The sequence below is a fragment of the Andrographis paniculata genome, unplaced genomic scaffold (genome assembly GCF_009805555.1).
Source record: "Andrographis paniculata isolate CXL003 unplaced genomic scaffold, ASM980555v1 Contig76END, whole genome shotgun sequence".
NCBI classification, from domain to species: Eukaryota; Viridiplantae; Streptophyta; class Magnoliopsida; order Lamiales; family Acanthaceae; genus Andrographis; species Andrographis paniculata.
Window position 1 is genome coordinate 578,546 of NW_026137613.1, and position 12,783 is coordinate 591,328.

The 12,783-nt window shown below is 25.4% G+C and overlaps 1 protein-coding gene across 2 annotated transcripts; it reads left to right on the forward strand.

Moving 5' to 3' along the window:
- The first annotated feature begins 3,910 nt into the window (after positions 1–3,910).
- On the forward strand, positions 3,911–12,190 carry LOC127266613 (putative MO25-like protein At5g47540). Of its 2 annotated transcripts, XM_051296918.1 has the most exons (13): positions 3,911–4,051; positions 7,190–7,450; positions 8,073–8,237; positions 8,325–8,443; positions 8,633–8,707; positions 8,843–8,936; positions 9,029–9,088; positions 9,190–9,255; positions 9,335–9,433; positions 9,556–9,600; positions 10,820–10,922; positions 11,032–11,120; positions 11,946–12,190. In XM_051296918.1, exons 2-12 carry the CDS (start codon positions 7,328–7,330, stop codon positions 11,118–11,120), a joined length of 1,038 nt encoding a protein of 345 aa, XP_051152875.1. In that variant the 5' UTR covers positions 3,911–4,051; positions 7,190–7,327; the 3' UTR covers positions 11,946–12,190. The 2 variants fall into 2 exon arrangements, with proteins under 2 accessions (XP_051152875.1, XP_051152874.1); XM_051296917.1 differs by lacking the exon at positions 11,946–12,190 and having other exon boundaries at positions 11,032–11,192.
- Positions 12,191–12,783: the final 593 nt, after the last annotated feature.

The following is a 12,783-nucleotide window of genomic DNA, read 5'->3' on the forward strand; positions in this document are numbered from 1 at the left end:
TAGTTGTTTTGTATTGTGTGTATATATTACTCCTCCCTCTGTCCCCTTTTTGAAATGGGTTATTTGGAATTTTGTAGGGATTAAAAAATAATAGTATTTTATTGATCAGCAGAAGTGTGCCAACAGATTTGGATATTTTTGTGTATTTTGGTATTAGTGTATGATTAATTTTACTAAAAGAAAATAAAAGAGATACTTTTGAATGGGACAACCGAAAATAATAAAAATGGTACTTTGTATTAGGACGTAGGGATTTCTCTCTCTCTATCTTAGTTCTCAACATGGATCATCTACCATGTTTTTCTTCTAAAGGTGTTTTCCTGTTTGTTCCAATGTTTGTCTGATCGGAGACATGATTGGTAGAAATTTGTGTCACATCTAGAGGGTCGATGAAGTAATGACTTAATTTGTAGTAGAATTCGTTGATCGATCTAGTTTGCTTATACTATGTTTGGTCGGGAAGTTCTTGGCATGCATGTTGGATGTATTGCTCGATATATATATATATATATATAGATACAGCACACGGAATTATCCGGGATCGAACCCAAGTTGAAGCCCTCGACTTGGGATGTCACGCCACTTAATATATACAGTTTAGGCCGTCTCTAATTTTAACTCTAAATATACAGTTGCTATAGTAATTTTACTTCAATCGTAATTCTATTTTTCATTATTATTCTTCGAATATTTAATTTTTTTTATTATTTTAAACAAATTTTTATTCTTATAATTTAAAATAAAATTTTAAAAAATAAAAATTAAATTTATAATTTTAAAATTTTAAAAAATTAGAAAAAATTAATAATTAAACAATGCCGTTTTTTAACTTCATGTTGCACTGTAGCAAAGTCTAAAACTGGCGCAAGATTTGGGGTCGATTTCAATTGACGCCAAATAAATCAACCCAGCGTCATTAGCGAGGCGGGTCGGAGATGGCCTTCACTGCCAATGACAAAAACACACATACAGAGAGAATAGTTTAGTGATTCAGCTCATCAAACTTATTCTTTGAGCGGCCAAGTCAATATTTTTATTAGTATTTTCTTATTTAATTTCAAAGATATTATGCATTAAGTATTTATAGATGTGTGCGGAAAAAAAAATAAAACCAGTGATGATGACCAAAAATTGTACGGACATGTTTTAAATACGTCAAAAGAGTCTACAATGATCAAAATATATTTTCATTCATTTTTTTCACATCACATTCTCTTTTGTTTCGATTCAACAAAAAATAAACAGCTATTTATATTTATATTAAAATAATTTAATTTTAAAATTAAAATTTTAAGAAAAATATATCAATATATATATATTATTGTGTAAAAAATATTATTTTATATAATATAAAAATAAAAATAAACAAAAGACGTTTGCAGAAATATTCCCAAAAATATTATTTTTATTTTCTTTTTATATTTTTTTTTGTTGATGTGTCTCCTACACATACTCCCATTGCAAATGACATTAATCCGCAAATACTCTTTTGTGTTATTCGCCAATAGATAATAAAAACTAAAAATGAGATGAGTTATTGTGTTATTCGGGGAAAAACTCAATACGGTGTTAATTTTTTCAATCAGTAAATATGAAATATATATATATATATATAATACACATAATTTGTTCAAATAATATATGTTTTGTATATTTTGTGAAATAAAAATGTGTAGTTGTTTATTCTTATGGGATACGTAATATAATACATACATGTATTATTCTAATGAATTATATAATGATATGATAAACTAATTCAATGATAAAATTAATAGGAAATTAGTAATATTTTTAGTTCATGTATTATATTTATATTATTTTAACATATAATATATATATATATAATACATTGTCTTTAGTAATACTGTGTACTATTTGTTAGCACCCGATGTCATAGTAACCGCTGTCAATCAAAACATTATCCAAAAGTAAGTAAATACTGTTCCGTAAATGATGGTCTGTTGCTGTAGGGATTGGACTTGTGACCGTGAAGTCATGGGTCCCGACGCCTCAAGTCACTTGTCACACATGGTGACCTGAAAATACTGTCCCGTAAGATTAACTGAATGTATATTATATTTTTTTATAATATTTATGGGCAATCGTGCCGCCTGAAAATAAATTAGGTGAACAAACTAGATACTATATAATATACTCCATCGTCCCACGTACCATGTCCACGTTGCCGTTTCTGTCCGTCCCACATTCCATGTCACTTTCCTTTTTTAGAAAATGATTACAAAATTTAATCTCATTTTAAATTTTTAAATTTTTTTTAATTTTAATTAAACTAATTAGTTATATTAATCTTAATTTACAATTATTTATATTATAAGATAATTATTTTCACTAATACATTCTTAATTATCTACTAATTATATGATATGTGGGACAAGAGGGAGTAGTATAATAGATCGCGTGGGAATAAAATAATTAATTTAAGGGTGAATTATGTAACACCTTGTATTTTAGTAAAAATGCAAAGAATTTATTGCGTGAAACTCTCTTGTGTTAACATAAAGTTTGCACGAAACACTTCATTGTCCTGATGTTTGATTCCAAATAAAAAATAAAAAATATTTTAAATAATGTTTTGAATAAAATAAATAAATAAATAATTGATTAATCTTTCATGTTATGGTTTTTTTAAGACAAATTATCTGATTTTTATAAAATTATAAAAATAAATGATTAATCAATTATTTATTTATTTATTTTATTCAAAAATTATTTAACATATTTTACGTTTTTTATTTGTATAAAACTTGCAATAATTTAGGTCTTTATTTAGAAGCAAACATCAGTTTTGGACAAATAAGATATTTTATGCAAATTTTACATTAAGACAAGGGTTTTCATACAATAAATAAAATACAAAATATTTTGTGAATTTTTAGTCAAATACTTACCCTTAATTTAATATATTTGATAGGAAGAAAATAAAATAAAATTTTGTAAATATCTAATACATTTGAATTGAAAATAAGGAATTAATATTATATTTTATATGATCGACATAATTTTTCATATCTCACGTAAGAAATAAAAAAGTAAATTAATTTCAGCATTTACATAATTAATCATATAACCATTAATTAATTAAAAGTAATTAAGTAAATTATGATATATATATATATATTTTACTTAGAGATGAAATTTCAGTATCCTGAATTTAGTAATCTAAGATATGTATTGCATAATTAATATATATATATATACTCCCCCTCCTCCATCTCATAATAAAGTATCCATTTTTTCATTTTAGTCGTCTCATAACAAAATATCTATTTCTTTTTTTTAGTAATTGTACTATCTACCTAACATTACAAATACTCTTACAACTTACAATATACTCCTTCCGTCCCAATACAACAGTCTTGTTTACCATTTTTGTCCGTCCCAAAACAATAGCCTTATTTCTATAAATAATTATATCACCATAAAACTATCCATACTTTTTCATTTTTATTACACAATTGTCACTACTTTTTATACTAATACACTCACAATGCAAAAAAATCTTTTATCCATATTTTTTACTCACTACCAATATAATATCAATATTCCTTAAATTCCGTGTCCAACACAATTAAGACTATATTTATGGGACGGAGGGAGTATTACACAAATGTCATTACATTTATATCACATCTTACTAATAAGGTTATTTTAGTTATTTCTACTTTATTCCGGCATTTTAATATAATATTAATATTTTTAAAATTACGTGCAAAAAATAAATAAATACCTAGTTATGAGACGAAAAGAGTATATTTCACCTAAAATATTAAACAAACAAATTTATAATGTCCATAATAACAAATCTAATCGTTAAGCCTAATAATCAATTAACTTATCACAGAATTGCAATTCCTTTCGGAATTCTCTACAATATAATTAGCCTTTTTTTCTTTTTCCTTTTTTTTTTTCTCTGTTAAAATCTGCCCTAGTTTTTGAATCTTCATATCTTCGTCTCTCTCTCTCTCTTTCTCCGTGCTCAGAATTTTCAGATCTAATTTTTATCGTCGAATCACAGAGAGGCACAAATCTGGTAAGTTTTCTGTTTATCATTTAGGTCTTGAAATTTTTGATGTAAATTGATTTTGGTATGAGTTTTTGGCATTTTATTCGAATTTCGAATTTCATATATCAAAATCGAAACGTAAAACCTCATAAAAAATTTCAATTCAATCGAGTTATAATCCAAATTTGGCCGATTATGCAAATCATGATGAACATAATCCATCTATTATTATTATTATTTGCTTCAAATTGATTGGATTTGGGTGTATATTGTTTATAGATCTGATAATGGATCGATTTAAGTCAGGTTAGAATATTTTAGACATGGTAAATTATTCAATTTTAATTCAATTCGTTTATTATCGTGTCAAGCTTCGTGTTTATTTATTTATTATTGTGTGGAGTTCGTGTCGATATATATACGTAATTGTTTTGAAATTCTAGACTAAAACTCGATTATTTTGTATCTGACTGTTATATTATGTTAGTTTTAATTAGATTTAATTATTTAAAATTAAACTTAAAATTAATATATTGAATAATTATCAAATTAGAATTATTATATATATATATATATAATAAATAAGTTAATAATAAAATAAAAGGTATAAAATAGCTGGTTTTTTGTTACTCCCATGTAAGAAAAAATAATTATTTAATATTATATATTTAGAAAATATATAATTTTATTTACTCACTAAAATCAATAATTTAATAAAAAATATTATTTTTTATATTATCAATAGAATTATCTATGTTTGATATAAAAAGTACATTCATTCGAAAATATAAAATAATCACACTTTTTATAAAGATAATAATACTCCATCCGTTCCAAATGTGGTATAATATTTGGTTCTCGGTATGAGAATTTAGGTGGACAATATAAAATAAAATAAGTTGAGAATTTTGTGATGAGACGAGAGAAAGAAATTTATATTTATTTTTTATTTGATTGATGTGATGAGATAAAACACAGCTAATTATTTAATATTTTAGAAATATGGCAAGGTATTTGTGAATCAAAATAGAAAATATTGTAGAATGCGAGAAAAAGAGTTGATATATTTTTATTGATTGAATAGTAAGATTTAAAATTCAAATCAAACACACCCAAATTTGTTCTTTTTATCATAATTTTAATTAAAACTAAAATAATTATAAAAAATAATACTTTTTTTTTGTCCATTTTCTATTTTTTTTATTCTAAAAACAAGTTACCATTTCCTAATTTAGTAACTGTACTACCTACCTAACATAATAAATACCCTTATAACTTACAATATATTACACAAATGTCATCACTTTTATAACACACCATATTAATAGGGACATTTTTGTCTTTTTACTACAAACTAATATAATACTAATACTAAAAAAATATATGAAAAAAATAAATGATGCTCTTTTTGCGGGATGGAAAATATACATTGTTTTTTAAAAAAAATACTAATTTTTATTAAAATTAATAAAATTGTCCATTAAAAAATAAAAGATTAAAGTAAAAATAACATAATAATATATTACCACCTTTCTTAATCTAATATTAATATTCAAACTTAATAAGAGCGTTTGATTGAAATTTTTCAAGATTTTCTATAATTTATTAATTTTTTTTTAATTATTCAATATTTTTTTTATTTTTTTTTATACTTGACTCATTATGGTATAATCAACGTCTTTAGTTAGCAGTAAAATTTAATAAGATAAATGATAGTTAATTATGATATTATTTTATTATTATTTTTAAATATATGATATTATTGAAAATTTTAAAAAATCAAGGGCACAATTAACACTTAAAATAAAGTTGATAGTGCATGTTTCTATATAGACAAAATGTAATAAGGATAATTTAGTCTTTTTATTTTTATTAATAAAATTTCATGTAAAAAACAAAAAAATAAATAGATATAGGATGAAGGGAGTATTATATATGAGTTGATTGAATCAAATTAATATTAAATCAAACCGGATTGAAATATGAATTAATATATTAATAAAACAAATTAGAATGTGCTTAAATATTTTAAATTTATATGTCAATAAAATATCTATAAGATGAATATTATTTTATAAAAAATAATATTTTATATGATAATATATATTTATTTATGATAAATATAACAAAATTAGTCGTTTATTAAAAAAAATAGAAATAGAAGAATTTTAATGTTCCTACATGTTCTAAATTAACTAAATTATATATATAAAAAACCCCGGCTACCAAAAACTAGGTCGGACAGACAAGTCACACTAAGCGAATATGTGTAGCAGATGACCTGAGGCGTCGGAGGTTTGAACCCATGACCTCGTGGTCATAAGTCCAACTCCCACATCCAGATCATCCCTTACGGGACAACTAATTTTATATTTGAATGTATTGTTATATGGATATATTTTACTAAAAATACAAATTTGTCAATTATTTTGGGACATTAAAAGAAAAAGTGAAAAAGTGTCTATTGTTATAGAAAGATGAAGTATTATACTCCTTTTGTCATTAAAAAATATATAGTAATAGGTTTACTTTTCTTATTTATCATTATTAAAAACACGATATATTTAATTTTAGTAAAAAATCATACTATTATTTTCAATTTAATCCATTTTTTCTTTTTCTTTTTTTCTTTTTACTATGAAAAGTAAAAAATGCACCTACATTAAAATTTTTACCAAAAATTGAGTTTATAATCTATTTTAATATTCCCTTCGCTCTATAACAAAGTATCTATTTTTTTATTTTAATCCGTGATTCTTTTTTTTTTTTTTTAAGTAGCTGTACTATCTACCTAATATTAGAAATACCTTTAAAACTTACAATATATTACACAACACACATACTAATAACGTTATTTTAGTCATTTATATTTTATTCCTATTATATCCCAATATAATACTAATATTTCTAAAATTACCTGTATAAAGTAAATAGATATTTACTTGTGGGACAGAAAAAGTACGATAGATAAGTATTAAAAAAAAAAAATTCTAATCAATCAAATATTCAACATTTAAATGTACAAAGTAACTATTCAAAAAACCATAATTCTGATCGAAAAAACAATTATCCAAATTTAGTTAAGTGAAGAAAAATAAATTATTTTCATGATTAGAAGGGATTTGCATCATAATTACTTCTAATTTGGATGCAACAAATTGTCAGTATCAAAAGTCGAGGTGGGATAAGTAATCGAATCAACCAAAACACCGTTCCATCAAATCAAAGCTCAATTTGAATTGGATCGTCGTAGCAAAATCCACCATCGATACAACCTACAAGGAGTTGGATGAATTAAACAAAATGTCGTTCTCGTTTTTCAAGCAATCACGGCCGAAAACTCCAGAGGAATTGGTGAGTGCCATCAAGGATAGTCTCATGGCGCTCGACTCTCAAACTGTAGCTGACGTCAAAGCTTTGGAGAAGGTAATTCCTTTTTATCTTAGGTATTCATCGATGTTGAAATTTTATTACTCCCTCCGTCATTACCTAAATATCCATTTGTTACGTAGTTTTAGAAATATTAGTATTATATTTGAACGGTAGTATGAAAGGAGTAGAAATGACTAAAAGAACCTAGTATGTGTGATATAAAGGTAATAACATTTGTGTAATATATTGTAAGTTGTAAGGGTATTTCTAAAGTTAAGTAGACAGTACAGTTACTAAAAAAAAATGAAATGGATACCTTCTTATGGGACAGACTAAAATGAAAAAATGGATACGGAGGGAGTATATTGATTGATGGATTGTAAACTCACTAAATGACTCCACATATTAAATGATTTGAACTCAAAGTGAAAATGGTGTTTGGCCTCAAACATACACATTACATACTTGTGGTTGAGCATTTGAATGCATAAGATCTAGTGTATAATCCATCAATACATCATTTGTAAATTTGTTTAAAATGCTCGACCACAAGCTGTTTGAGATGATTACAACATTACTTGTGGTCGAACATTTGAATGTATAAAATCTAGTGTTATATCTGTTCGAAAGGTATATGAGATATCTTTTTGTTTGCATTTGCTTTACTTAAGTACAGGCTTTGGAAGAAGTTGAGAAAAATATATCATCAATGAAAACTATGTTGATAGGAGATGGTGAAGCGGAACCGAGCCCAGAACAAATTTCTCAGCTGACACTCGGCATCTGTAACGAGGATGTCATCCCTCTGTTTTTCCAAAATCTACCATTTTTGGGATGGGAAGTAAGTATAAAAAACTAATATGAATCATGAGATTAAACAAAGGTCTAAATATGACTTCATTAATTGAGATGTTGCATTTATGAACAGACTAGAAAGAATTTGGTCATCTGTTGGCCTATATTGGTTAAGCAGGAAGTGGATTCAGTGTTTTGTTGTGCACAATACATGGAGAATCATCTTGACTTGCTCGATATTCTAATTGCAGGGTGAGAGTCTTCACATTTTTATATTACCTCTTTGTAGTATATTTGTAATAGGAATTCGATTCTTGTTATTCTGAATTTTGTATTTGTGTAGATTATCACGGTAAGATGGATAAACACGACTTAATTTTGTGCTTGTCATGTCAGAACAATGTTATGATAGTAATACACACTTACATGCTTGGCAAGCAGCTACGACGACAAAGAAATTGCACTGCATTGTGGGAATATGCTGAGGGAATGCATCAAATTACCTACTTTTGCCAAGTAAGGATATGTTTCTTAATTGTTTTTGTGTATCCTCGTCAAAATTTGTTGCAAAAAATCGAGTGAATAAAATATTTTTGTTATATTTTACTATTTCGAGTTTTTCACATCAAAAGTTCTCGTCTCTCACTGCAGATATATTTTAGAGTCTCCTAGCTTCGAGCTCTTCTTCAAATATGTCGAGTTACCTAATTTTGATATTTCTGCAGACGCATTTTCTACATTTAAGGTCTCATATTTCATTTATTAATTTTCTTCTGTTATGATATTCACCCCGAAATTATTTTTCCTTTATTTACAATATGTATTTAAATTCGATAGGATTTGCTCACCAAACATCCCGCGCCGGTTTCCGAGTTCTTGAATAATCATTACAATGAGGTTTTGCCTGTTCTTTCTCGACATTATTTTCAATTTATTATATACGAAGATGGTGCCATCAAAATCCTTAACTATGTTTACTTGTGAAACTTACATTTCAGTTTTTTGAACGATATCAAAAACTTTTGACATCAGATAACTATGTGACTAGAAGGCAGTCTCTAAAGGTTAGCTATTTTTTATGCTCACTACTCGTTTTTCTTGCATTATCGTTCGTGTTGATATTTCTTTCTTTGGAAACTTTAGATTCTATCGGATTTTCTTTTGGAATCTCCAAATGCCCGTGTAATGAAGCGCTTTGTTTCAGAAATTCAACACCTGAAAATTATGATGATGCTGTTGAAGGTATTTTATATCCACGTGTTGACGAAGATTCCTAGTGAATATGTTGTCAATTCCTCATCTCATCGCTTGTCGAAACATTTTTTTGTTATATGTTTCACTTTTTTGTCAATACTACTTTGCAGGATTCGAGCAAAAACATTCAAATATCTGCATTTCATATTTTTAAGGTAACAATTCTATTATATCCTTCATCTGTCTATTTTTCTTGTGGTATTTATTGCATAAATATATCATAAGTTACTTACTTGAATGTGTTATATCATGACATTCAATATTTTATAAACTACATTGGAGCTGTTATGATAATTATTGTTGGCTTATTTGATTTGAAATTTTTTTAATTAATCTCATTTGCAATTTACTAATGCTCTCTCTGTCCCAAATCAAATGGACATTTTTAAGGTTTTGTAGTAGATTAAGAAATATTAGTATTTTAATAATTAGTGAGAGTATGTAAGAGTTTTTTATATTTTTTCCCTTCAACTGTAATGGTATGCTCGTAATTTAAGCAAAAGTTAATGATATTTGGGTATTAGTGTATAATTATTTTTTTAAAAAAAATAAAAAAATGGATATTTTGAAGTAGAACATAAGAAAATAGTAAAAAAATATTTTAAATTAAGACGTAGAGAGTAGTTCGAATAAAATAAAATAAATAATAACTATAATAATAAATTAATGTTAGGATGTATTGTTTTGAAAAGTCTGTTTGTGACAAAATATGTTTATGTTAATTTGAATAATGTTATTATATACACCTATAATTCAATTCAATGTGTAATATAATGACTATGCTGGTAAAAATGATATTATCTCCTTCCGGCTATAAGGGTCTTATTTATTTTTTAAGTGTTGATATTTGAATATTAATTATTATATAAAAATATAGTACAAATTAAGAACAAATTACAAAAAATCAGTGTCTTATAATACTAATAGAAGAACATTTGTTAAAAAAAATTACAAATATAAGAATATTTTTAATGTTAAGTACAATTCTTCCGTATTTACATTTTTCGTTGTTGTACTTAACATTAAAAATATCATTATATTTGTATATTTTTTGTACAAATATCCTTCTATTAGTACTATAAGATACCAACGGAACTATTTTTGTATTTTTTTCTTAATTTGTACTACATTTTGATATAATAATTAATATTCAAATATCAGCAACCAAAAAGTAATGAGACCCTTAGAACCGGACGGAAGTAGTATTATATATTTTTGAATTGTTTGAATGACTTACACAAAAATTGTTGTGTTTAGATTGGTTTTTGTTTTTTTTTTTTTTTTTTTTTTTTTTTTTTTTTTTTCCAAGTAAAAATTGCATTGGTCTTGCAATCCAATATAACTCCGAGTTAAATCCTTCGATTTATTGTACAGATATTCGTGGCTAATCCGAATAAACCAGAAGAAATAAAAATTATCGTGGCAAAAAATAATGAAAAGTTGATAACCTTGTTGCATGATCTATCCCCCGGAAAAGGTTTGATTTTTGTCATATTTGAACTTATATATATATATATATATATATTGCATGTATATATTATATATATATATATATATATATATACACTCTAAACATGTGATTGCAGGCAATGAAGACGACGAATTTGAAGAAGAAAAAGAAATGGTAATCAAAGAAATAGAAAAAGTATCCAAGCTTACAAATAGTGAACCTTAGGTATTATAACATGACAATCTTTTAATTCTTGGTAGACACTTGATAATATTTCTTTTTTTTTTTTCTTTTACTTCATTTAAAATTATTAGAATATTCTATATATATATATATATATATATATACAACACTTAAAGAGTATGTGTTTGTTTATTTAGTGTTTTGGTATGAAGTATATTTCTTACGTGAGGTATAGAAAATTATGTAAATAATATAAAAAAATAAGGATACAAATCATGTGTTGATCTGACCAAATCATCATTGTCCTGGTTTAATCCGATCAACATATGTCATACATATAATCAGCATATGCTGAGTTATAATATAATATATGTTGAGATATATATATAAATATATGTTGATTACCCGTATAACATACGTTGTTCCGGTCATCAACGGCTAATCCATGCATAAGAATATTTTATATTGAATGTTATTTTTTTATGAGATAGTAAAATATGGTATATTATATATATTAGAAATCGTGTCGAAAAAAAAAATGATGGAAAAAAAATAATCTAAATGCTCTTATTGAAGTCATGATACATACATATATATATATTGTGTTAAGAAATACTCCTTTCGTCCCAGATACCATGTCTACGTTGCTGTTTCTGTCCGCCTCACATACCATGTCACTTTTTTTTTTGAAAAATGATTACACACTTTAATCTTATTTTAAATTTTTATTTTTTTTAATTTTAATTAAATTAATTAGTTGTCTTAATCTTAATTTATAATTATTTATATTATAGAATAATTATTTTCACTAATACATTCTTAATTTTATTTACTAATTACACCCCTTCTAAATTACCGTATCTACAGTGTAGCAGACACAGTATCCGAAATGGAAGGAGTAATTAGCAATTGTAGACACATTTCCAAATAGAGCCGCCGGAGGAGCCGACTGCATCACTACAAAATTATAATTATTCAATTAGCGATTCGTATGAAAAATATATTATTATTTCTTTATTATATAGCACTCAAAATATATTATTTAAATAAATTAATAATATCTGTAAAATAATTTTGCCCGATCCATGCTTGGGCCAATTTGAAAAAAAATTAATAATACTTTCTCCATCCCATAATTAGATATTCATTTGTTTTTTCACATAGTTTTAAAAATATTAATATTATATTAGAATGTAGTAGGAATAAAGTAAAAATGACTAAAATAATCTTATTAAGATGTGTGATATAAAAGTAATAGCATTTGTGTAATATATTGTAAATTATAAGGGTATTTGTAATGTTAGAGAGATAGTACAGTTACTTAAAAAAAAAATTGATACTTTGTTATGGACGGACTAAAATGAAAAAATATATACTTTGTTATAGGATGGAGGGAGTACATTTAGGGTGTGTTTGTTTGAGGGTTTGAATTTTGAATTGAGATTTGAATAGTAAAAATTTTGAATTTGAATAGTTGTATGATGTGATATAAATAGGTGTTGATGTGATGTTTTGAATGTAAAATTGATTTTTAGTATAATATAAAAAATGAAAAATAGGTGTTTGATTTGATGTTTTTGAGGGGAAAAAATAGGATGAACAGTGGAAATCCAAACAAATCTCTCAAACAAACACACCCTTAATCTTCCAATACATTATGCTATAAGTATATATAGTTTATATAAAATTTGAAAATTATATTTAC